This window comes from Podarcis liolepis (assembly GCF_965112155.1).
Source record: "Podarcis liolepis genome assembly, chromosome: 7".
In the NCBI taxonomy this organism is placed as follows: domain Eukaryota; kingdom Metazoa; phylum Chordata; class Lepidosauria; order Squamata; family Lacertidae; genus Podarcis; species Podarcis liolepis.
In genome coordinates this window covers 60,253,103-60,279,151 of record NC_139561.1, presented here as the reverse complement: position 1 = coordinate 60,279,151, position 26,049 = coordinate 60,253,103, and the positions used below count along the sequence as shown (strand labels likewise).

Below are 26,049 nucleotides of genomic sequence, written 5' to 3'. Positions count from 1 at the left end.
CTTAAGGAACTACGTGATTTCATGGGGAAACCTCCCGGCGCCTTGCTGGCGGCGGCCCCTCCGTCCCGCTCCGTGTTCCGCTCTTCCTTCCCCGCTTTCCTTGTCGCTGAGGCAGCCCAGAAGCCCTCGCGGCGGCGGCGCCGGCAACACGAGCAGCAGCGTCGCCCTCGGCCGGCGGCCCGCCTCGGCGCGGCCTATAAAGGGTCCTGGTCGGCCAGCGCTGCCCCCTCTCTGCTCGCAGCCTCCGAGGAGGGAAGAGGAAGGGAGGGGGGCGCGGGAAAAAAAACCCTAAAAAGAAAAAAAAGCCTTAAAAACAGCAAAAGAGAAAAAAAACCAAAGGAAAAAATTGATTATAACAAACAGGAATAAGGAGGAAGGTAATTAATTTAATAATAATAATAATAATAATAATAATAATAATAATAATAATATAATTAAGCAATTGTTAATTGCGCGGGGGCCGCTTTTGGCTGACGCTTCTCTGCCTGTCTGTCTTTGCCTCTAATAACCCCCAAATCTGCCTCGTGATTTTTCTTCCCCCCTCAATCGTCTTTGGTGTGTCTTTTCCCCCTCAACACCCCCTCCGTATTTATTCCTATTTATTTTCACCTCGCCTCTAATCTTGCCCCACCTTCCGCCACCCTAGAATCGCTTTCCCCCACCCGGCCCGCCCAGAGTGGGTCGGAACCCCGTTTCTTTTCTTCCCCCGTTCACCTTCCTTGAAGCCAGAGCCCAGGTTTGCCTTGCCGCCTCCCCAGTTCATTGCCGCCCCCGCGCCTCGTCTTGCCGCCGGCGCCCCACTTTCCGCGCACTTTCTCCTCTCCTACCACTACCCTTCGTTCTCCCTCTTAATGACTGCAGGTCTCTCGCTTCGTCTTGATCTGCTTGGCCTTCTGTACTGTTTTCCTGCCCTTTAAAGTTGCCCTTTAAAGGTTTTATTAAAAAAGAACTAAAGCCATACCAGGCCTTGGTAGATACATATTGTTGTCTTTTTAAACCAGATTTTATCTGTGTTGCAAAGTAGTCTTATAGGGGCAACAGCTGTTAGTTATTAATTTAAAATGGCACAGGGTTATTGACCCCTGCTCCTAAAAAGTTACCCTTTTAATATCTGGAAGACAGGGGAAGGAGTTAATCCAGAAGTATTAAACTACAAATTTAAAATACAATCCACAATTGCTCATTTTGCAAGGGAAAGATATACGGGTTTTTTTTAAAGGCAGAATTGGAAATTTCATTTTAAAAAATACATTTAAACAGCTTTTTGAAACATTTCAGGTCCCTTAACTTAGTTTTCTGTACAAATTTCCACCCAAATCTGATTCAGTCCTCTTATCAAGTCAAATATTAGTTATATTTTTGAAATTTGCACTGCTATTTTCTCTTATAGCTGCTTTCCTTTATTTTCCAATACTTTCTAGCATTTCTTCAGCCTTTCCTCTTAGCTCTGACCCCATTCCTCTAAAAGCTAGTAAAGTTTTTTAAAAATATATATATTAAAAAATACTTTTTAAAAAAGTTTAACATAAGCATCTGGGCCTCTGAGTGAAAGATGAACACAGCTGCTAGTAGCTACCCGATGGCATCTCTGTATGTGGGTGACCTGCACCCTGACGTCACAGAAGCCATGCTGTATGAGAAGTTCAGTCCTGCGGGTCCTGTGCTCTCCATCCGTGTCTGCAGAGACATGATAACCCGTCGCTCCCTAGGATATGCATATGTTAACTTTCAGCAACCAGCTGATGGTAAGTACAGTATGGGGCAAATCAAGATTATTTCTTATGGTATCCCAAAGTTTGCACTCTGCACACACCACTTGCTTCTCACCATTTCCTTCCAGCCACGTGGTCTCCCAGAAACAAGCACTGGCTGAAACTAGAGTTGTCTGAGCATTGCAGTCTACAGGGGAAGGAACTAAAGGAGCCTGCAGTTAGGCAAATGGGCCCAACAGTTGTAGGAAGTTGAGAATAAAAAGCAGTTGGAAGAGCTGCAGTACCCTAATGACTGATATACGGAGTTTTGGTGAGAGAGCGTATTGGCTACCCTGGATGAATACTGTGTGAGAGAAGCAGCCCTAATGTAATTATTTCATGTAAGTTCACTGAGGAGCTTTATGCATTGTAAAGCTGGATATAAATCAAATAGATAAATGCAGGGGTACATCACCTGGAATTCTATTTTGTGGAAGCTCAACTTGAATATGATGGAGGTTTGTAGAGAAAATGAAAAGCATTTTTCAGTAAATGTTTCAGAAGGCTGCCAGTCTATCTGCCACAGTGCTGTATAAATATGACTTCGAGCATGGGGGAATGTTTATTTTACAGCAACATCTCAAAGCCCATGGTCACATGCTGCTAGGGAACCTCTGCAGGGCAAGGGGTCCAGCATATTTACGGTGCAACAAGTGCTGTGGTGGAACCTCTTGTTGCATGCCTACTTCCAAATGTTCATCCCCTCTCAGCTGCAAGTGGTGTATTCTAAGGGTTGCTGTGCTTGCCAACACATGTCTTTGGAGCACCTCTTCTTGCTATAAATAAACGCTGCCAAATTTGACTTGCTGGGCTGAGGTGCCACTTGAAATGGAATTCTTTTGGTTAAAGCAACACAACTGAATCTTCCCTTTCAACTAAAATCATGGTGCCCCCCCCCCCTTTCGGCAAGTGATTGACAGTAAGGGAATGGAATGAGAGTAAGAGTCCTTGAAAATTTCAGCCATGGCTCACTCTTGGGTAGTGTTCATGTCTTGCTCAGTAGGTGCTTTCAGTACCACCTGCCTGGTAACGTGACCTGGAGTGTTGGTGGAAGCAAGCCGCCTCTTAAGCACTACTCGTGACAGCCCTGGTCTGCATCATACTATGATGCAATGGACAACTTGAAACACTAGGCAACAACAGCAGGTGGTCAGCCAGTGAGGGTTAATTTTTAAGGGTTCTGTGTAGTATTTTGCGCATACTTGTTGAGAACTATTTTTGGTAAAAGGGGAAACTTACTTTGGGAAGGCGCTGAAATGAATTGATGGCAAAAAGACAGCATTGCCTCCCCCTTGAGATGCAGACAGTTTAATATTAATAAGGACATGCATTTTGAGGTATAGTCAAGAATGATGAGTGATTCATTAAATTAGCTAACATTTTCCACTCAGTCTCCCTATATTTAGAATATCCTATATCAGGGAAAGAAGCCACAGGTGTTTAGTACAGTTTGGCCAGGCAGCTTTCTAATTTTGTAGGTGAGGTCTTGGTAAAGAAGGCATATGATTAGCTTTGTAAAGAGTACTTCTGTGGACATATGTGAAATCTTAAGCCTGTATTCATTCATTCTCTCTCCTGATTTCTGCTGCCCGTGCTCCCCCCTGCTTTACCTGGGCTCTTTTTTGTCAGGTGAGGCAGCCAGGAAAGCCCTGCATGGGTTCCTCCCCCACCCCCAGTTGGGACAGTTTTGCCTGTTAGAGGCAAATAGGTGGGTAGCATATCAGGTAGCACATTCTCATTCTAGCCTCAGGCTTGCCTGCTCTCTCCTTCCTGCTACTCACTTGGCGTGCAACTGAGTCCCAAGCCTCTGAATTTTATGAACAGGATCCTGGTGTGTATATGTCATCATCCTTTTAATATGCTACTCAGTACAGAAATAGAATCCTGAAGGAGGATTAGTGTGAGTTAAGGGAGAGTCTACATTGCTGAAGCTTTAGAATATGATTAGAATATGTTTAGAATATACTTAGTTCGAGTAGGACTTCTCTGATACTGTATTGGCATAGGGTGAACATACATAATAATGCCTGAATGGCGAATAAAGCAGTGATGCTGAAGTACACATGGTAATACCAACTTGGTTCCAATTCTTTTGTTGCTGTTTATATAAAAAACCCTGGCACTGGCAAGTTTTGGATATGCACCAAGCATGTTTCCTGCCTGTCTCACCTGGTTAGGGAAAATCTTTCCATCAGTATGCTTGCTACTACATACACTAGGTGCAGTATTTGCACTGTGCTCCTGGACCTGTCCATATTAGTGCTGATGTACTGAATTACCTGGGACGTGCGTGGCGCTGTAGTCTAAATCACTGAGCCTTGGGCTTGCTAATCAAAAGGTCGGTGGTTCGAATCCCTGCAACGGGGTGAGCTCCTGTTGCCTCAGTCCCAGCTCCTGCCAACCTAGCAGTTCAAAAGCATGCCAAAAAGTGCAAGTAGATTAGTAAGTACTTCTCCGGTGGGAAAGTAAATGGCATTTCGTGTCCTGCTCTGGCGTCGGTGTTCCGTTGCGTCAGAAGCGGCTTAGTCGTGCTGGCCACATGACCCGGAAAAACTGCCTGCAGAGCGGACAAATGCCAGCTCCCTCGGCCTGTAAAGTGAAATGTGCGCTCCAACCCCAGAGTCGTTCGCAACTGGACTTAACTGTCAGGGGTCCCTTTACCTTTACTGAATTACCTGCAGAGGTCATAGTCAGTATTGGCAATAGTCAGATGTTGAGTATTGCATAGATGTGCATGTACATAAACACACCTTTCCACCCCTTCTCTCAGTCTTCAGGTGGTTTGCTGCTTAGTTGAAGGAAATATTTTATTTATTTAAAACACAAATTATCAAAAAAAGGTTGCCTAAATGTGTGATGTGGGTAGAGAATGAATGTCCATAAGGTTGACATTATTTAGAGACACCGGCTTGTGAAGGATTGCTTCCCTTTTTCTCAAAGGACAGTCTTTTTATTGCTTCTCATCCTACAGCTGAGCGAGCCCTGGACACCATGAACTTTGATGTGATCAAAGGGAAACCCATCCGCATCATGTGGTCTCAGCGTGATCCTTCCCTGAGGAAATCAGGTGTAGGGAATGTCTTTATTAAGAACCTGGACAAATCCATAGACAACAAGGCACTTTATGACACTTTTTCAGCTTTTGGAAATATACTTTCTTGCAAGGTGAGACTTTTTATCTTCCCAGGATTCCAGGAAGATCTGCTTATATTGTATTTTAACATATCATGAGGTAGTTTGGGTCTTAAATGCATGTAAAATGGAATAGGATTTTTGTGTGTGTGTGTGTGTGTGTGTGTGTGTGTGTGTGTGTGTGTGTAAGTTAAGTTACAATATGGAAATCTAGTAAAAAGATAGCTTTAATGATCTGGAGACAAGAAGTTCTTGCCAGGTGTTCTAACTGCATTTCATTTCCTTTCCTTGATTGGAAACTTTGCTCAGACATTGAACAACAGCTCTTGTGATTTCATTCACAATACTGGTGCAAAAAAACTCAGGTTTTTTGAAGCTCAATTCAGGTGAAGAGAAGTGAGCAACCCAACACCTTGGGGTGCTGGGACATGCTGTTCAGTTCTGCCCAATTGCCTTGCAGGTGGTGTGTGACGAGAATGGCTCTAAGGGCTATGCCTTTGTGCACTTTGAGACACAGGACGCTGCGGACCGGGCCATTGAGAAGATGAATGGCATGCTGCTGAACGACCGCAAAGTGTGAGTGTCTCGGCCAGAAGCAGCGGCAGCCACCGCATGAGCCGTGATGCATCTCAGTATTAACCCACAAGGCTGCTGGTTCTCCTGGCTCAGCTTTGGCCTGCTGCCTCTCTACTCCAGGGCTGGTGAGTTTCCCTGCCCGAGCCACAGCCTACTCCCCCTGGCGTAGGGGCCTGCCCCTCACTTTCTGCCTCCCTGCTGCTGGGCTTAGTTGACTCCCTTCTGGTTTGCCCTGTTGAGTAGCACTGGGTGGGTGTTTTTGTGCTGCTGCTTCCATATCAGGACTGGATTTTTCCGCTTGGTCGTTTACCCTATTTATTTCTGCCCTTCTCACACCCACCTGCTGCCTGTTTTTTTGTTTGTTTGTTTTTAAACCTTTCTTTTCTGTTGTTGGCAGGGGAGTGTTTTTCATCTTAACTTTTCTCTTTTCCCCATCCAGATTTGTTGGGAGATTTAAATCCCGTAAAGAGCGTGAGGCAGAATTGGGAGCCAAAGCAAAGGAGTTCACCAACGTCTACATTAAAAACTTTGGGGATGACATGGATGATGAACGGCTGAAGGAGCTTTTCAGTAAATACGGTAAATATTCCAGCAGCAAGTTGTTAACAATCTGAAGCCATCATAGCTGGTACCTTTTTGTTGATTCATTTTTGAATTTATCATCTGGGCTCTTGGGTGCTGTGCACGTGAAGCATCCTCACATAAGGACAGTCAAGAGTTTGGTTTCAGGAAGCCACAGTGATCCCTTACGGCTAAGCCAAAGGCTGAAAGAGCTGAAAAGATGCCAACAAAGCATCCTTGAGTGCAGGGGGCCATTCTTCCTACCTTCTTCATTGCTGTTGCTTTTAAAGTATCTGAACTTGAAGGGTGTTAGATATGCTGAACTGATAGTTTAAAAAAATACGTATATATAGTTTGTCATCATATTATAATGCTTCATTAACTAAGCTTTTATGCAATACATTGTTTATGACTTCACTTTTTAGTTAGTATTTACAAGTTCCCCCCATTTTAAACTGACTTTATTTTTGTTGTAATTCTGGCTCTTTGGTTACTGTCCATGTACTCACTGGAGCAAATTAATATAGAGAGAATTGAGAACTTATTTTTCAGCACTTGGGTGTTCTTTTTGAGAGCAAAATTGTTTAAATTCTTATGCATAGGATTATCTAATAGTTCCTGGCAATAAAATATAATAAAGGGAAAAGGAAAGAGAGATTGCAAAGCAGAATAAATAGGGTGTTTCTCCAGGGAGATATTGTAAACATTGGGTCTCATCCTGGCAAATTTGAAGCATCAATGTTGACTTGGTGTGGGGAATAATCCTTAAGCTACAGGTTTTCATTTTGAAAGCTCTTCCTTGAAATTTTGCTGTAAGCTACCTTTGCTAACTCTCTTCTTCTGGTAATAGGTAAGACTCTCAGTGTTAAAGTCATGACAGATCCCACTGGGAAGTCGAAAGGCTTTGGTTTTGTGAGCTTTGAGAAGCACGAAGAAGCCAACAAGGTATATAGGTTACAGAATATGCATTACCTCCTTCTGGATTGGAACACAGGCATTCAGCAAACGTTTATGGGTGGCACCCAAACACAGAGCCAGTCTTATGCCTTGGAACTGTTTTCCACTATCTGTCAGCTGTTTTCCTGCAACCACAAAACAAGGTGGTTTGGGACTTTTAAAGGGTTTTATTTATGGTTAAAATGTGGTGGTTCTGCAATTATTTTTAGGGGTGGCACATGAAAAAAAGGAGCCTGCTTTAGGTTGGGGGCTTGGATGGACATTGCCCTTTGCTTTCAGCCCAAAGGGTAGCCTCACTCTGGTTTGTTTCATGTAGCTTTGCATGTCTCCCCGTTGACGGATGGGGAAATCAATACATGGCTATCCCTTTTTAATTTTTGGCAGAACTGGAAGATGTCTGCCACTACTGAGTGGATGAAGCCTGCCAAATTTCAGATGGGGTCGTTAGTCCATGAGAAGAAATAGGAGTGTTAATAAGAGTGTTTGTAACCAGTTCAGCATCTTAGAGACATTTACTCTTTTGAAATCCCTTACAGGCAGTGGAAGAAATGAATGGAAAAGATATCAATGGGAAAATGGTGTTTGTGGGCCGGGCACAGAAGAAAGTGGAGCGCCAGGCAGAGCTGAAAAGGAAATTTGAGCAGCTAAAACAAGAGAGAATCAGCCGGTATCAGGTAAAAGGAATATGCTCCTGATTTGATTAGGTTTCTAACATCGCACATTTGTGGAATGGAACCGTTATGGTGTGATTTGTCTTAGATTGCCATCTGGACTCTGTTCTCCTTGTACATTCTCTGTTATGTCAAATAAGATGGACACTGTCAAATTAAACAGTGACACTTAGTGGGATTGGCCACCTGTGAAGGTTTTGGTTCCATGAGTAGCGGTTATCAGCTGAAGGTCCTGTTTTAGTAAGTTCAATAATTGGATGGTAGTAACAATACGTGGGTTGTATGTAGCATAGAAGAAAGTCAAATCCAGGGAAGGGGGCTGATGTGAGTTGCATCTGAATCTTTCCCGCTCCTTGCTGTGAGGTGCAGGCCCGGGGACATGTGATGCTAAAGCAACACAGAGGAAATCCAGGCAAGTTTATGTTCTCTTACAAGAGACTTGCCTCTACAACTCTGTAACATTTCAGTTTTGGGGAGTTTTTTTTGCCTTCAGCAGGTGATGGAACGTTATTTGTTTGTAAAGATCAATCAGTACGTATTGGCTTTGCTTGTAGTTTACTGCTTGTAAAGATGAATTGTTGTCCCCGTCTGCATTCTTACTGTGGCATGCCAATTTCTTCTCTCTGTTTTAGGGAGTTAACTTATATATTAAGAACCTGGATGATACAATTGATGATGAGAAGCTGAGGAAGGAATTCTCTCCTTTTGGGTCTATCACAAGTGCCAAGGTAAAGACTGGATGGAATTTAACAGACACAGAGTAAGGCTTCATAACTGAAAGTCCCTCAGAAGTAGGAACTGTTGAGGAATCTGCCTAAGGGTGCAATCCTAAATATATTTAGTTAAGACCTGCTGAACTCAGTGGGACTTAATTTCAGGTAACCTGCTTTGGATGCATCTTGTCCATAAAACAAACTTGGTTTGTGCTATGTGTTGAAACCTCTGGGGGCAAGAGGATAGTGAAATTACCCGCACATTTGCCTCTGATCCATGTATGATCCATACCTCTGCTGTTGTGAGAGGGCTGCACCTGAATCTTTCCCAGGCCTGGCAGAATATGTGTAGGCCTGGGGACACATGGTGCTAAAGCAATGCAAAGCAAATCCAGACAAGTCACTTCTCTCTTTGTTGAGGGCTTGTCTCTACACCTTTGCAACATTGGGCTTATGCAGGGCAGTTTCCTGGGTTAAGTTCAGCAGTGCTGTGCAAGTCACATGATGAGGCATAGGGGTACCTCAGGTTCTGCCATTTGGGTGTTAAAGCCTGCAGTTGTCCTGTGGTGGTTTTCATCTGCACTGTTAATTAGCAAGTGATAGATCAGGGATAAAGTTATCATCCGTATGTGAACTAAGGGCAGGGAGAGGGCTGGCTGGGGTCACTGAGCAAGCCTGCTTCCAAAGTGCTGTTCTTATATGTCCTGTTTGTGGTTACAAACTTATCCCTGGCAGAAAGCCAGTGGGCAGAACCGTTTGCAGAGTGCTGTTGCATGAATTCTCTTAACAATGGGACTCCTCTAACACTGCCATCTTGAGGTGTTTCCCCACCCACCCATGGCAGTGTTCCTCCAGCTTAGGCAACTTGACGCAGCATCAGTGCAGAAAGCATGAGTCTTTCTTTCCCTGAGTTGCTTTTAAAAACTACCTTTGTTTAGGTGATGCTGGAAGACGGGCGAAGCAAAGGGTTTGGCTTTGTCTGCTTTTCCTCTCCGGAAGAAGCCACCAAAGCTGTAACGGAAATGAATGGGCGCATTGTGGGCTCCAAACCACTATATGTTGCATTGGCACAGAGAAAGGAGGAGCGGAAAGCCCACCTCACCAACCAATACATGCAGCGCATTGCTGGAATGAGAGCCCTGCCTGCCAATGCCATCATCAATCAGTTCCAGCCAGCTGCAGGAGGGTATTTCATGCCAGCTGTGCCCCAGGTAAGTCCCAGCAAAAATGGGTTGTGGCTCTTCAAGGATTATAGCTACTCTGTCCAAAATACTAGCTTTGATACATGATCTGTCTACGGCATATTAAACTACCTGAAATAAGCAAAACTATCACCTTTTAAAATTTGTAGGTTCTTGGTCACTGGAGAATGAAGCATACAGGATATTTCCCCCCACTTTTCCTGTGAATTGGGGGTTGGAACATATGAACAGGGTCATTTAAACCTGCTTAAGAACCATTTATCAAGTTGCTTTGAGACTTTTTCTTTTGTCTAAAGCAGCTGATAAATGTTAATAGTAATTTTGCAATGTGACTGCATGCCCTGCTCTGCTTTTCAGGCTCAGAACAGACCCACTTACTATGCACCTAATCAGATGACTCAGATGAGGCCTAACCCACGCTGGCAACAAGGAGGGAGACCTCAAGGTGAGCATGAAGGAGCCACTTGGACCTTGGAGGCAGAGGCAGGAAACCTTCCCCCCCCCTCTCTCTCAAGGGCCACATATACCCTTGGCCAGCTCTGGGGGGGGTGGTGGTCACATTTCAGTGGTGGGTTAGTGTGGCCATTCCACATTCTCACATTTGCAGACATCACATTTATACAGGAAAAGTAGCTGTCCTGTGCAGATCAGATGAGGAAATGAAGTAGGGAGGGGGCAGTTTGCATCCCCATCAGGCTGCTGAATCCACCCACCCTGTGCTGTATATGTTTTTTTTCTTTTTTGCCCCTACAGCCAAAAATAGTCTTGTGTGACAGGGGGAAGAAACATTTGCTTGGGGCAGCCTTATCAGGTCCCTGAGCCAGGAGTTCACCATCCTTGTAAAGGCAGTCATCTCCTTTTTTGATCTACCAGGATATGGTAGCCTGGCAGAAACTGTGTGTCACAAATGTCTAATCCCTGTGGTTGTCCTTGCCACAGTTTAGTTCAGTTGTATTGACCTACTGTGATTGACCAGTAGCTTTGTGCTCTCTATCTCTCTGCCTCCCCCCCCCAAAAAAACCCCACACACTCTAGGCTTCCAAGGAATGCCAAACACTATGCGCCAGTCTGGACCAAGACCAGCCCTACGCCACCTGGCTCCAGCGAGCAATGCTCAAGCCTCACGTGGCATGCCTGGTGCAACCCAAAGGGTTGGTAAGTGACTGGACTTGCAGGGTTTCCTCCTGGTTTATAGAAGCTGATTCGGGATGTGGATAGAAGGTAGATCATTCTGCTTTCTGGTGTGTGCAAAGAGTGGTGGGGTTCTGCTGACCATTCCTTCTGAGGGCACCTGATAGTGTTGCATGACACTTGACAGTCAGTAAGGTAGTTGGGTCTGTCTATAGACATTTTGGTAGCAGAGAATTTTAGTCCTTGCACTTAGTACAGTACTATTATTGACCATTAATTTTGTAACCTGCCCTTCGTTCCCAAAGGAACCCAGGGTAACAAACACTTAAAAGGCAAATCTTATTAGAATTGACAGATAATAGCCCCAATTTCAAATAAACTTGCTTAACAGGACTAGGATTGGGGACACCAGGCTCAAATTCCACACTCACCTGTCAGTCCCAGACCTAACTTGCATGTCACATTAAAGTTAAGCCATAGTTTTAAAAATCTGCATGTTAATGCGACTGAGCAACATGCACCAGCAAATCGTGAACAGTGAGCTACAAACAAACCTTGGTTACCACTTTTTGTTTGGAGGAAACAAGCCATGAGCCCAGGTTCAGACAGCGTGGCAGCTGGACTGTGGCTCGTTTTGTCAGCAGCAGGGGAGCAGCAGCACAGGAACGTGTGAGAAGCATGCATTAGCACGCTGCTCATTCCTATTAAGCTGTAGCTTGCTTTACAATCTGGTCTAATGTCATCTGCAAACAGTTTATTTGTGAAGATAAAGTGATGGTAGTGGGGCTATGTTGTCTTGAGCTTTTGAGAGGGATATGTGATACTGTTGACTTTTTTTTAAAAAAAAACCTTCTGATTCTCCATTTTGTACCTCTTTTTTAAAAACACCCCAGGGGTTCCTGCCACAGCTCCAAATTTAGCGCCTCGACCACCTGTAGCTGCACAAGCTCCAAGGGCTGTTCCGCCATACAAATATGCCTCCAGTGTCCGCAGCCCCCACCCAGCTGTACAGCCTTTGCAGGTAACACAAGAGGCTTCGCATGGAAACATCAGTGTTAGACTGCAGGGAATATCTGTGTTCTGGTTTTTCCATGATGAAAGATCATGGTCAGATCTTTCAGTCTCAGGCTGAAACAGTGTCTGTGTTCCTATCATGCTGGTTCAGACCTGCTTTTCTTAAATTTAATGCGGCAGATTGTTTTCTCCTCTTTGTTTGCAATGCAGCATGATTCTGAATCTCAACCAAATCTGTGGTCAGCGGGCACTTTAGTAAGCATTCTGTATGTAAGCAACTGTTTCTGTTATGACATTAAAAAATGGCATATAATTCAGACACTTTGCCATAAACATGTATAGTCTGGGCAGAAATCAACAGTCCAGCTTTGTGCAGGGTAACTGAGTTAACCTAAAGAAACTTCTTCAGGTGCTTGCTTCACTAGCTTCAAGTCTGTATTTAGCATAATAGGACAGGGTGAATAAAACAATAAAGTGAAGTTACCTTGGGATTGTTGGTGCGGGCAGACTACTGCCAACATATTACACCAAAGCTTAAAAGCTTGCAGTCGCTGTCCCATGTGGTTGTGGGACAAAGTCAAGGTTCTGAATTTACAAGGCCATTAATATGTTGGGTCTAGGATATTTTAAGGACTGCCTGATTCCTGCCTCATCACAGAGTTATTTAGGGGAGTCTCTGTTAGTGGTTCTTGATGGCTCAGATGCGTGGCTTGTGTCCACCAGAAGCCATTATGCAGTACTGTTGCCCTTCCAGCTGAGATTAGACAGGCCCTTCTCCACTTGCCCTGTTGAACTTCAGGCATTTGACAAAGACCTATTCCATCAGGCATTTTATGGAAGCTCTGTTTTCCCAGCAGCCCCTTCCTGCTGTTTTATTAAAGAACCTTGCTGATAAGATTCAGACATTTCCTCTTACGTCCCCAGTTTCAAAGTTTGAGGATTTTGAGATTATGTAGTTCCATTCCCTTTAACAAGTTCTTTCCAAAACTAAGAGTTCTTGTAAGAATGATATACTACTGTTGTGAACATTTTAGTTAAGATATGACTTCTAAAAAGAGAACTTTTGGCATATAATTCTTTGATAAGCTTATTGTTTTAAAATAAACAAAGAACCAATTCCCTTTTCACTTATTACTGTGTTGTTTTATTTATTAAATTTATATACCGCCCTTCATCTGTAGATCTCAGGGGTGTTCACAACATAAAAGTTTTCTTCTCTTTTACAGGCCCCTCAGCCTGCTGTTCATGTGCAAGGACAAGAGCCTTTAACTGCATCTATGCTAGCTGCTGCCCCTCCCCAGGAGCAAAAACAGATGCTGGGTAAGCCAATCCTTTCTGTCCCTCTGAGATTTGGGGCACAAGTGCCATAGGCAAAATCTTGTAAAAGCAAGTTTCTTTACAATATGTTAAGCACAGGTGTACAGAAGTGACAGGGTACATAATAGCTTAATATCTTACTTCTCAGATTGTAAATGATTGTACTGGAAAGCTGTCGATTCTAGTTTGGTGGGGTGGTGGGCAACTCCCATTTAGAGCTTTTCCTGGGAAGCTTCATAGAGGACCAACAGAGTCTTGTGTGTCGATATCCCATGGCACTTAATATTATGATTTAGGAAGATACCTGCTTTCTGTGTTGATCTCCAGTCCCTTTGACGCAGTTGATTATATTTCTATGCTGCTTATGTGTATTATGTTACATGACACCTGTGGCATCAACTCCCTACTGAAGGTTCCTTGGGTTGGTTGGAGGTGGGGCAGCACAGGTGAAATGGAGTCTCTCCCCTTCACAGTTCTTCCTCTGAAAACAGCTCCCTTATGAAGGGAGGGTGGGACAGGGCAGGTGGAAAAAGCCATTACATGCTGGCCAACACAGTGTCTCTCACCCATCATCTAGCTGACTGGGTGGTACAGAAAATACCTTCAGACTCAAGGATCTCTTCCCCCCACATTGCCCTGGCTGTGTGAGCCTGAAGTTGACACCCTTCCTCTTGACTGGCTTAACTTTTGCTTCCCTAGGAGAACGTTTGTTCCCGCTCATCCAAGCTATGCATCTCAGCCTTGCAGGAAAGATCACAGGAATGCTGCTAGAGATTGACAATTCAGAGTTGCTGCACATGCTAGAATCCCCAGAATCCCTCCGTTCGAAGGTAATGGCTCTCCCCATTCTCTTTACTCTGCCGCATACATTCAAGGAGGAGTATCCTTCTTTTTGCTTTCTTGGGTGAGTGATAGTGAACCTGGTTTCTTCCTGCCCCAGGTGGAGGAGGCTGTGGCAGTGCTGCAAGCTCACCAAGCCAAGAAAGAAGCTGCCCAGAAAGTGGGCATAGTTGCTGCTACCTCGTAACCAGGGAGGCTGGTAAGTATTCCAGCTGGCCTGGTTCTTCCCTTTGCTCACAGCTGTCACTTGCCTTTGAGAGCGGATATGGAGAAGCTGTGGATCTTTCTGTCTTGTATGTGCCAAAAAGCTGTATCAAGAAAGCAAGTGTGGTTTGGTTCTAGGCTTACCCGATAAGGATAACTTGTCTTCTGTTTGCAAAAATGAATGTTAAAATTGTCCCAGGTTCCATGTGCTATCATTATATCCTATAAAGACTAAAACACTTGCATAAAGATTCAATTGATAATCTCAAGAAAGTACTTAAAATCAGTAGAGAATTTAACTTTAACAGAATTCAGGGTTGATTTCTCCTCCCCTCAACCTGTACTTCACCTTGATCCATAATTGCTTTGCAAAGTAACCCTAAAATGTCTATGTTCTTCTCAAAACCTGTGAGGTGCAACAACATACAGAATTACACTGTCTGAAGAGTGGGTAACTAGGAAGAAATTGAGGAACTAATTCAGCATTACAGCATTCTTTCTCTCTTTATAGGTTGTAGAAAGCCAAATGAGCCCCCTGAAGAAACCACCTGAAGCTGTTTAGAAAATAACATTATACTGCACATTTCAATATCATGCAACATAATACATTGCCAGTGTGTAAAAAAAGTTAATATGCCTTATTTGCAAAAATAAAAATTAAAGAAAAATCTTCTACTGCTTTTGGTTTCCAAGATTTAAATATGCAAGTTTTCCTTCTTGAAGCCAGGGTTGCAGCTACCTGGTCTTCCCATGAGCAGACACTTACATTTTTCTGACTGAACATTTTCATTTGTGGTTCTTGGTTTTGATCAAACAATCTTGTTTGCAAAGTCTGGAAAGTGTTATCAATAAAATAATTAAAATATTTCAAGTAATTGCCCGAGTCTTCTTCAAGCCTCCTGATAATGTGGCCTCCATGTTTCAAAGTATTCTGAGTGCAAACCCCTTTAGGTAGGAACCCCGGTGAAAGCTGGGTTGAAGTGAAGGAATTATATACAAACACTATTGAGGGCGAATTCCTTTTGCTTCCCCTTATTTTCATGCTGCCACACAGCACCAACTTGACTGACATTAGCATTCTATTTTCAAGGCTGATATCTATGTGGGTAGTATAATTGTGATCACAAGCTGAACATGAGTCAACAGTTACAGATAGGTAGCCGTGTTGGTCTGCCATAGTCAAAATAAAAAAGTTCCTTCCAGTAGCACCTTAAAGACCAACTAAGTTAGTTCTTGGTATGAGCTTTCGTGTGCATGCACACTTCTTCAGATAGATCTGAAGAAGTGTGCATGAGTCAACAGTGCAGTATAGCTTTTTTAAAAGGCTGTGCAATATTGGACTGCGTTAACAGAAGCCTAATGCACAAATCTGAGGATAAAAAGTTCCATCAGAATGTGGCAGAGGGAGAGATTAGAAGCAGGGGTATTCTGTTGGCTCTGCTGAGAAACCAGATGCGTTTTGGCTCTTTCTCAACTCTTACCTAGCAGTAGCCATTCCACAGGCTACCTGAAATGCTTCTAGCCCACCCAGTTATTTTAAGAATTGGCAACTGCACTAACTTCTTTTCTCCTCCCTTCCCTTTTTGTGTCGTGTCTTATAAATTGTAAGCTTGAGAGCAAGTACAGATGTGTTTTACTGACATAAAGCTGGTCTAGCAGTCCACTTGATTGTGTGTCAGGCCACAGGTGGAATCATATTTCTGGGCCTCACATTTTAAGGACACTGACATGAGTGTCTCCAGGGGAGGGTGAAGGGCCTAGGAACCAAGTCATGATTGAAAGAGCTGGGAGAAGGTTACTGGAAGATGTGATAGCAATCCTCAGTGGTCTGAAGAGCTCTCATGTGGCAGACTAGAACTGTTGGCTTAAACGTTACAAAAAATGTTCCTGATGGAACAGTGGAACAGTCACATATTGAAGGAAGTCAATATGTGTATATGTATGTAAAGATTATTATGACGGCATGATTTTCTTTGTAGGCGTGTTTTTTTGTTTTGCTTTGTTTTGCTTTTTTTGGATTTTTTGTTTGTAATTTTTGTTGTAATTTTGCATTGAAAATAAAGGAACAGTGGAACAGTCAGTCTCAGGAGATTTTGGGATCTCCCTTGCTTGGAAGTATTTAAGCAGAGGCCATGTATCTGTTAAAATGTTGCAATCTACACCCTGGATTGGGATTAGATGACTTCCCAGGTCCCTTTCCAACTACCAGCACTGCTTGGGAAGCCTCTATTTTAGCTGTTTTGGGACTACAACTCCCATCATCCCTAGCTAACAGGACCAGTGGTCAGGGATGGTGTGAATTGTAGCCCCAAAACAGCTGGAGGGACAAGTTTGGCCATGCCAGTGTAACCTGAGAAAAGATACCCAGTCTCTGATATTTAAGATCTAAAGAACCACAGGTAGTTCTGCATGCCTTACAAATCTGTTTCTTTGTATCAGACCACTATGGAAACTGCAGAGCCTTTTCAGAATCTTGTTTGAAATATAGCTTAGGGCCCTGCTATTTTAAGAGGCAGAGGAATCCTATGGCATGCCCAAGCTCTCCTGGGTGAGCTTATTAATAGCTCTTCGGATCCCCACCTATGCATTTCAACAGTGAGCAGATATTTTGGTAAAGAAATCAGTTGGCTACAGCTTAGGAAACACTAATGAAATTAACATTCTGTATTATTCTGTTCCTTTTGTCATTATAGAAGACAATTGTTCAAATGATCTAAGTTTGTTTGTTCAAGAAAGATACGCAAGAGGCGGCTACTGGGTCAGACCAAATGCCTCTCTAGCCCAGTGTTCTGTTCCCACAGTGGCTGACTAGATGCCTCCAGAAAGCTCCAAAACAGTTGCCCTCTGGAATCTGAAGGTAGCATATAGCCATCATTACTAGTAGCCATTGGTAAAATTGTATCATGTGCATTTTATCCAATTTCATTTTAAAGCCATCTTAAGTTGGTGGCTATCATATTCTGGTTTCCATGCTTAGCTACCCATCTTCATTGGGTACCCTGATTTCTAGTATTGTGAGAGGAGGAAGCTCTATGTATTTTCTTTACCACTCATCTTCCTTAGCTGCCTTTCCCCCCTTTCTCTGAACTAGCCGCCCTGCTGTCAAAACGGTTTTAGCTCTGCTTGTTCGAAGGTGCGCCAATCCTGTGTTTACATTGGTTGCCTTTTTCTGCACCTTTTCCAGTTATGGGCTTCTTTGTGAAAAACGCAGTAATAGTATTTCATAGGCTGCCAATGGAAATCTCTCACTGCAGGCATGAACGGCTGTCTGTTGGGCCCCGGGTGACCCACAAACTTTTGCCTGTACCTGTTGGTGATACAGAGTCAGACTCCAGGTGCCTCTAGCTCAGTGCTGTCTACACTGATGGGCAGCGGCTGCCCAGGGTTTCAGGCAGGGCGCTTGGAGAGATTCTAGTCCTCATGGCTCTGAGCAAAAGGGCCGAAGTAAATCGGAACATGGGAAGCCGCCTTGTGCAGACTCTTGGGTCCCCCCAAGCGGAGTACTGTCCACACTGACTGACAGCAGTGGCTCTTCAGGATTGCAGGCGGGGGTCTTGGTCCCGCCCACTTGGCCCCCTCTCCCCTAGGGCTGGGCACAACAGCGCCCCGCCCTGCCCGAGGAGCCCCGCTGCAGAGCGGCTTCCCTGGGGCGAAGGCGCGCGGCGATGACGTTTTACTTCCGGCGCGGAAAAGGATTGTGGGAAAGGAAAAAGATGGCGTCTACCAAGAGGGTGCTCTATGTGGGTGAGTGAGAGCTCGGGAGGCGGGGAAAAGGGGGCGGCGGAGGGAAAGGGGGAAGGGGTTGGCGACCCCCGGGACCCCCGACTTAAGCGTGTGGCCTTCGTGCGTCTTTCAGGCGGGCTGGCGGAGGAGGTGGACGAACGGGTGCTCCACGCAGCCTTCATCCCTTTCGGCGACATCACGGATATCCAGATCCCCTTGGACTACGAAACAGGTGAGGAGGAGGAAGGGGGGCGCTTGGATTCGTAGCTACAGCAGCAGCAGCCTCGGGTGGCTTTCTAGAGGCTTTGGACTACAACTCCCATCAGCCCCGGTCCAAAACCTGCGGAGGGAGGAGTTCCCGGCGTTGGGGAAGGCTGAGCTGGAGGGCGGGATTTTTCTCCTGCATCTTGAGCCGAGAGAGGATTTCTGCAGGTGGTAACTTTGCCATGCGGGGATCTTCTCTGCTGCAGGGCTAATGCTGAAGGTGCAGGAGCTCTATCATGGCCACCATCGGCATGCAGTGATTCCTGTTGCTTTGAAAGGCGTTTCCCTCTGGCGTGGGATGTTTCTTCCCCAAATCCCTGCTTGGCCCCTCCAAGTGGGTTTGAAAAAGGGCCCTGCGTGTTAGGTTGGGCAAGATGCCAGAGAGGACAGAGATCCTGCACCTTGAACAGTTGTTTAAAAGAAGGGAAACCACACCTGGCATGCGAAGCTGTGCCTGTTGAAATGGCTCCGTTTGCACAACTGCTCAAGATGCTGGAGCCCTGTCCTCTCTTGCATCCTCCTACTCGAGGTCTATCCATGGACAGGAGTGATGCTTTGGATTCCTAAGGAAATACTTGAATTTTTAGGCCACCACATTACATTTGATATTGTATGCCTTAAGTGTGGACTCTAATAGCAGGTGGCTCAGATGCTAAGACTTTTTCCAAACTGTGACCGAGGTGAGGTATCCTTAGGTTTAGTCTTGACAGCATATCATACTGTACTTGTTCTCAAATGAGACTCATGAGCTTCAACTGCTCATCATAACTCCTGGATGACACACAGAGCTCTTTGGACTTTCAGCTTCTGGTGTATGAGCTCCATAAGCATTTTTTCCATAAATGAAATATGAAAAAGAGTGTGCCCAATATTTTGCACCATCTATAATTTCACTCCACAGTGTTTGTTAATTATTTGTGTTGTTCTGTTCCAGTCATTTCGATCTTAGATTAGTTCAAACCCATCCAGATGGGCGGAGTATAAATAAATTATTATTTTTTATTTTATTATTTTTAGGAGTTTAGCTCTGAATTCTTACTTCAGCATGATGCAGATTGGTTTTAGATTTGTACTTATAAATTGGTCCTGACAAAAAAACAGAACTTCTAGGCCACGATCTTTGTGGCTTCTTGCTTTCTATATTCTCTGAGAAAAAACAGCATCCAGGTGGTAGAATGAAAGTGAATTTCTGAGCATTTTACTTCTGTTCACTAAATGGTCTACTAGTAACATGCCATAAATCAATTGGACGGGGCTTCTGAAATGTCAGTTTGAGATATTTTGCTTCTCTTTGCAATCTTATGTTGATGTTTTTTGTCTGCGTTGGAGCCTTTGAGTGCTAACTTTTCTCTTGTATTTCTGCAGAAAAGCATCGAGGTTTTGCTTTCATTGAATTTGAGCTGGCTGAGGTGAGGAATAGCAGAGGGGGGAGTTTTGAGGTGGATTTTCAGATTTGTTGACGTTTTGCTCATCCATTTCCCCTCACATTTGCTGAACTGCTGGTGGGGTGGTGGTGGTAAAAAAGGGTGCTGACTTGGGTAGTGGCTGGGTTTAATCAAAGAAGGAAGGGTTGGCCATTAGATAATCAAGGCCTTTGAGGGCAGGGGAAACTTCTTGATTTTCCAGGAATATTTTTATAGTTGCTTGAATAATTAAAATTGAATGAGTGGTAGAGAGTAAATGTATCTTGGGTCAGAAAGCAGTGTTTGAAGGCACCATTAGGATTACAGTGGAACAGAAGCTTGTATTGCTTAACCATGCAGAATCATGACTCTTCCTCATTACATTCCTGCTGCTCCAGTTAAATTTCAGAGCATGCGACTGTTGAAACTGTGAATGGGCAGAATTGTAGACTGGTGTTCAGAAGTGTATTTCTGTCTTTGTAAGCCTGTAGCGATAATGTGCCTGACTATCCTGCTTCTTGTGGCTCCTAGGAACAATTTCTCTCTCACACTTAATACTTCTTGGCATAGGTAGAAGAAATTTAAAGACTATTTACAGAAATATTGTAAAATTGATGAATGTTAGAAGAATGTTGGAAAGAAACTAAGGGGTTTCCAGCTGTAATGCAGATACGAAAGTTTACAAATGGGTAAAAGCTTAATGGTAAGGATTTGCTGAACTAACAAATTGAAGTGGAATACAAAGAAGGGAGGTATGAGGAGGTCTGGGGAAATAAGCGTAAGGAAGATATGTTATGGAAAATTATTTGTCTTTTAATTGTTTTTATGTTGTATTTTGTATTTTTTTTCCCATTTCTATTGTTATATTTTAAAAACTTTAATAAATATCTTTGGGGGGGGACTTCTTGGCATAGGGACACCAAGCTGGAGTGAACTAGGTGAGCAAGTAAGCACATAGTAAAATCTATATTTTTCCTTTTAGGATGCTGCAGCCGCCATTGACAACATGGTAAATTGATCTTACTTACTTTTCTGGAAAGTTCAAATGATGCCCCTGCTCTGGATTCCATTTCATGTGAAGAAAGCAGCCCAGACACCTTGGGCCTCCCTTCTGGGGTGCTTTACACAGCCTCCTCATGCAGAAATGTTAGTTTCAGATGGCCTTTGAGAACTAAGAATTGAAAGATCTCCTTGCTATGCATTAGCCTGATTCACAAACACTAAACCAGTGTTACAGAAAGCATTGGGCTCATGTGCCCAATGCCCTCTGCTTTCCTCCCTTCCTCTTGAACTGCCAGGAAGGAAAATTCTATGATGTTTTTATTAATGATTAATTTATATACCACTTAATTGGCAAAGTGACTTCTTTGTCACCCAGCGGGTGTGATCTTGGGCTAGTTGCTCCCTCTTAGCCTAGTCTACCTCACAGGGTAGTTGCGAGTATAAACTGAAGGGGTGCTGCTTTGAACTCTGGCAGAAGGGTGGGATAAAAGTATGTCATTAAATAATACTGTCCCCCTTTCTAGAATGAATCTGAGCTCTTTGGGAGAACTATTCGTGTCAACCTGGCCAAGCCGATGAGGATTAAGGAAGGATCTTCCCGCCCAGGTGAGGCATGGAACAGATTGGTGCCACAAGCTGATAGTCTTAGCTATTGTGTGTGGGGAAGCCATTGTATTTTATACCTTGATGGCAAAAAGATCAATACTAGATTCTTTCCCCCCCTTCTGTTTCTCTTTGACAGTTTGGTCAGATGATGACTGGCTGAAGAAATTTTCAGGAAAGACGCTGGAGGAGAATGTGGAGGAAGAAGGGGCAGAGCCTGCCCGATCAGAGGCACAGGAGGTACAAAGGCATTATCTTGGCTTGTGGGTGGGAGGATGCAGCGCTCTGTAGTTGCAACATCTTTGGGGGGACATAACTATTGAGCCACATCTACACAGGGGGCTTGTTACTAATAATCTGTTGCACTTGCTGAGCACTTTCAGTCCCCCTTAAGTTGCAGAGTACCCCAAGTTTAGCCTGCACAGCCTCTTTGCCTGCCTGCACAATGGATGGTAGTGTTACGCCTGTGCACACCAGGTTGCCTGACAACTGAGTGCCGTTTGGAGGCATGGCATGCTCTTCTTCCACATCACACACACCTTAAGAGGGCTTTCTTTGCTTTCAGAGGTGGCAAAATTCACTTAGAGATCACAGCAGCAGCAATAGTAATAATAATAATAATAATAATAATAATACCTTTATAAAGTGCTTTGAAGTATCTAGTTGCTTCCTGTACATTATCACAGCAAACCTTACAACAATCCTGCTAAGGCTGGTCACATAGAGATAGTGGCTTTGCTGAGGTCGCTTTCAAACTCATGGTTGAGGTGACTAGGGTTTTGGACTTGGAAAAAGCTCTGTGTTTCATCTAGGGTGAACCACCAGCAAAAAAATCAAGGGCAAACCCCCAGGTTTACATGGACATCAAGATTGGAAACAAGCCTGCTGGTCGATTGAACATCCTGTTACGATCAGATATTGTACCTATGACCACCGGTAAGAAAAGGCTCCTTTTTGTACAGTGGCAGGTTGGAAACCCCACATTTCCCCCCACAGTATTTCAGATCAATTGCCTAGATCCGCCTCGCTTTGCTTTTTGAAGTTGGAGGACATTTCAGCACCTCACCCGTTCTCTTAAGAATTCCCACAGATGGCAGGCACTTGCTGATATCCAATGTTCATTGCATTCAGAGTCGACCCATTGATTTCAGTGGGTCTACTCTGAGTGTGACTATCATTAGATGTCACACAGCAGCTCTGAAGTAACATCTGTAAGCTTCCTTTGGCCCTGGAGATTTGATTTCAAGTAGTTACATGTTCTCTAGCATTGTTTCTTTTATCCTGGGCTACAAATCCCTCTTTCCCAGTTGAGCACAAGACTGAGTCAAAACAAAATCATTTTGTCTTTTCCTGCTTATCCATTAAAATTCTGCCATTTCCTGAAGCAGCAGACTTATTCCCTTATCTTCCTCCTTGCTCTGATGTGAGCTAAAGAAGCCCCTCTCCTTTACTGTGTTCTGCATCCTCTGCAAACATGGGGAAATGCCATTTTACTTGTCTCTTTTTCTCCTGCAGTGGAAGTACTGGCATTGTTGTTTATTTCTGCATATATTAGATACCGTTGTTTTGTTTTTAAATTTTAGAATTCAGTTGGAATTCAGTTAAATTATCAGTATAGTCAGGGCTTTTTTCCCCCAGCCAGAACTAACCAGAACTCAGTTCTGGCCCCTCTCAGGTGGGTGCCATTGCCATTATCGGAGAATAAGTGAGGTGTTCATGGTGAGTTCGGACACCTTTTTTCTAGAAAAATAGCACTGAGTATAGTAGAATTATTCTGAAGAGGCTGAACTATTACCTCATTCAGCTACGTTTTGTTGTATGATATGAGGCTATCTTTGTAGCTATCATTAGGCCTGGGCGATATATATTGATATATTGCCCAGGACAGGTATGAGGGGTAGACTGCGAATGTGGTTTCACTAAGCGGTATATCGCTAGTGAAACCTCCACTGTTCCCTTGTCCCTCCAGTGCCCAGCACAGTGAGGGAGAAACAAGCTGCAGCTGGCCACTGAAGGACTCAGAGCTGGGTGCGTTCACCAGTGTGAAACTGCCATCGCGGTCTGCCCGTTATGCCAACACAGAGGGAGAACCAAGCTGCACTGGCCAGGTGCCGATACAGCTTGTTCCTCCCTCCGAGTCTTTAAACTGCTTGGCTGACAAGTGCACGGCTGCCCTCGCCACAGCCAAGCAGTTTTACAGAGCCCCCAACCTGCCAGTGGCTCGTGTGAGCCAACATCGGCGTGGGAGCTCCGTTAAACTGTAACCGCTCGCGGCTGAGGAAGCCTTGATCTTTCTCCTGCTAGCATGCGTGGGAGTGGGAGGCTTTGCGCTCCCTGGCTGAGGTGTGCAAATAAGCCCCCATCCCTCCGGCATGCGCGCGTGTCGGATGGGGATCTTGCTCAGCCGGGGGTCAAGTCTTTGCGCTCTCTGGCTGAGAGGGCCGTCCCAGCGAAGGTGAAAGGGAGCCCTGACGACAGAGTCTGCCAGGTTCCGTCGCAGTGCTTCCTCTGTTTTTTGGCAAGGGAGGGTGCGAGCAAGCAGCCTCTTTCTCATAGGAAAAGGAGGCTGCTTGCACCCACACTCTTGCCGACGAAGCTGAAGGATCCCTGTGAACAGAGCCTGTCAGGCTCTATTCTCAGGGATGCCTCCATCTTTGCCGGCAAGGAGAGGGCAAGCAAGCAACTTCTTTCTCCCAAGAAAAGGAGGCTCCTTGCCCGCCCCTCACACCTTGCTGGCAAAGGCAGCCTTGCAAACTGAGCCTGTCGGGCTCCATCACAGGGCTCCCTCCATCTTGGGGAGTGGAGGGCTATCTCAGCTGGGGGGATGGGAGCCTTCACGCCCTCCAGCTGAGCAGTGGGCTGGGGCCAGCTGCATTGCTGAAAGCACCTCAGCTCCTGCAGAGAGCGAGCTGAAGTAGTCTCAACTGGGGCCTTGCAGGCTGGGGCCCATGCAGCTCTCTTCAACTGCGATGTTGGGTTGGTGATGTTGAAAACCTAATATTGCCCAGCCCTAGCTGCCATAACCACCTTCGTTGTCCTCCTCAATTTTGAACATTTCTGTTTTGACCCTCCTGGATTGCAGAGAACTTCCGCTGCCTGTGCACACATGAAAAGGGCTTTGGCTTCAAGGGGAGCAGCTTCCATCGTGTCATCCCTCAGTTCATGTGCCAAGCGGGAGATTTTACCAACCACAATGGCACTGGGGGCAAATCTATCTACGGGAAGAAATTTGATGATGAAAACTTTATCCTGAAGCACACAGGGGCAGGTAAGTAACAGAGTTGCTGGGGTGGAGGGTGCGTTTATTTGCCCTCGAGTTGGTCAGGCAGCTTGGAGTCGAGGTTCTCTTGATCTTTTGACTTGAGCCTCCTGCTTTAATTGCTGTGTTGTTTAGAATTATTTTATTGTGTATTTTAATTATGGATGCTTATATTTTAATATTAGCATAACCACTTCATAATTTGTAAATGACTTAGAAGCCTATTTTGGCAGATGCATACATTAATGAATACTAATGATATCCAGCAGGTTTGTGCCAAGTTGGAGCATGCCCCAGCGCCTGCTCTGTGGTGGTGCAGAGATAGTTGGGGTGGTGTTATCCTCCTGCCTCTCTTCCCTTCACTCCAACCAGCCACCACCATCACATAGTCAAGTGGGCTTCCTAAGGCCATCTTGCCCAAGACACCTGGTCCCCCACTTCTTGCATTGAAGCTAGCTCTGCACAAAAGAATCCAGGTTCCTCAACACTGCTTACTGCAAATGAGGCAGAATTGTTTCTTTTACTTAGATTTATTCTAAGAGTGTTTGTTTTTACATAATCTTCCAAATTTCAAGTTTCCAGGCAAAGAATTAAAGGAAGTGGGAGCTGTTAGATTTTGGGGTGGGGTGGGGATATATTGCAACAATGCAAAGTGTGAAACGTTTATATCTCCCAAATGGCGGTAGTTGGCTTTTTAAAAATATATAATTAAATGCAGGTATAAAAGATGCTACAGTACGCGGGTGGCGCTGTGGGTAAAACCTCAGCGCCTAGGACTTGCCGATCGCATGGTCGGCGGTTCGAATCCCCGCGGCGGGGTGAGCTCCCATCGTCTGGTCCCAGCTCCTGCCCACCTAGCAGTTCGAAAGCACTCTTAAGTGCAAGTAGATAAATAGGTAGCGCTTTATAGCGGGAAGGTAAACGGCGTTTCCGTGTGCTGCTCTGGTGCCGGTTTGCCAGAGCAGCTTCGTCACGCTGGCCACGTGACCCAGAAGTGTCTGCGGACAGCGCTGGCTCCCGGCCTCTAGAGTGAGATGAGCGCACAACCCTAGAGTCTGTCAAGACTGGCTCGTACGGCAGGGGTGCCTTTACCTTTACCGTATCTTCTAGTCTTCCAAAGCTGGAGGTGCAGGAGTTCAGCCTCAACTCCTTGTCTTGTCTTGTCACCTGTTCCCCTTTCCTCAATTTGTTATAAACATGCGCGCACACACAAACACACAGATACATTTTTTTATTCCAGCGTTGGAGGAAATTTTGAAAAGGATGGCTTGTGTCTTTGTAGGCTTGCTGTCCATGGCCAATTCTGGCCCCAACACCAACGGCTCACAGTTCTTCATCACATGTGATAAGACTGACTGGCTGGATGGGAAGCACGTGGTCTTTGGAGAGGTGACGGAAGGAATGGACGTGGTGCGGCAGATCGAGGTTAGAAAGCCAGAGGGACTGAAATGTCCCAGCACGTTTTTATTTCTTCCTTTAACCTGACTTTAACATCTGCTCCTCTCTCTCTTTATTATAAAGGCCGAAGGCAGCAAAGATGGGAAACCAAAGCAAAAAGTTATCATCTCGGACTGTGGTGAATATGTGTGAACGAAATGAGCAGAGCACCACATCACTTGGTTACAAAAAGTGTATTTGTATGTCCTTACTGAGATCTGTAGATTCTAAAGAAATCTCTTTTGTACAGAACTTTTCCTCCTATAAATAAATTATAGCTATTTTTTTA

The 26,049-nt window shown here is 44.8% G+C and overlaps 2 protein-coding genes across 2 annotated transcripts; both read left to right on the top strand.

Annotated features, from left to right (window-relative positions):
- The first annotated feature begins 123 nt into the window (after positions 1 to 123).
- On the top strand, positions 124 to 14,940 carry PABPC4 (poly(A) binding protein cytoplasmic 4). Its single transcript, XM_083511611.1, has 15 exons — positions 124 to 1,745; positions 4,723 to 4,916; positions 5,344 to 5,459; positions 5,899 to 6,038; positions 6,871 to 6,965; positions 7,514 to 7,651; positions 8,281 to 8,376; positions 9,300 to 9,572; positions 9,921 to 10,008; positions 10,599 to 10,718; positions 11,588 to 11,715; positions 12,935 to 13,028; positions 13,725 to 13,855; positions 13,966 to 14,064; positions 14,581 to 14,940. The coding sequence occupies exons 1-14, from the start codon at positions 1,553 to 1,555 to the stop codon at positions 14,050 to 14,052; spliced, it is 1,893 nt and encodes a 630-aa protein (XP_083367737.1). The 5' UTR covers positions 124 to 1,552; the 3' UTR covers positions 14,053 to 14,064; positions 14,581 to 14,940.
- A 2,767-nt stretch (positions 14,941 to 17,707) lies between these two features.
- On the top strand, positions 17,708 to 26,049 carry PPIE (peptidylprolyl isomerase E). The gene is made up of 10 exons (XM_083511675.1): positions 17,708 to 17,813; positions 17,926 to 18,024; positions 19,422 to 19,465; positions 20,442 to 20,468; positions 20,986 to 21,067; positions 21,204 to 21,304; positions 21,877 to 22,000; positions 24,147 to 24,332; positions 25,606 to 25,748; positions 25,845 to 26,049. Exons 1-10 carry the CDS (start codon positions 17,735 to 17,737, stop codon positions 25,911 to 25,913), a joined length of 954 nt encoding a protein of 317 aa, XP_083367801.1. The 5' UTR covers positions 17,708 to 17,734; the 3' UTR covers positions 25,914 to 26,049.

Bases quoted from the DNA above. Each gene is read 5' to 3' on its own strand.
- PPIE (XM_083511675.1), top strand. From the start codon at position 17,735: ATGACGTTTTACTTCCGGCGCGGAAAAGGATTGTGGGAAAGGAAAAAG. The intron at 20,469-20,985 runs GTAAATTGATCT...CCCCCTTTCTAG, and splicing joins CAGCCGCCATTGACAACATG to AATGAATCTGAGCTCTTTGG. The intron at 25,749-25,844 runs GTTAGAAAGCCA...TTTATTATAAAG, and splicing joins ACGTGGTGCGGCAGATCGAG to GCCGAAGGCAGCAAAGATGG.
- PABPC4 (XM_083511611.1), top strand. From the start codon at position 1,553: ATGAACACAGCTGCTAGTAGCTACCCGATGGCATCTCTGTATGTGGGT. The intron at 6,966-7,513 runs GTATATAGGTTA...AATCCCTTACAG, and splicing joins AGCACGAAGAAGCCAACAAG to GCAGTGGAAGAAATGAATGG. The intron at 10,719-11,587 runs GTAAGTGACTGG...AAAACACCCCAG, and splicing joins TGGTGCAACCCAAAGGGTTG to GGGTTCCTGCCACAGCTCCA.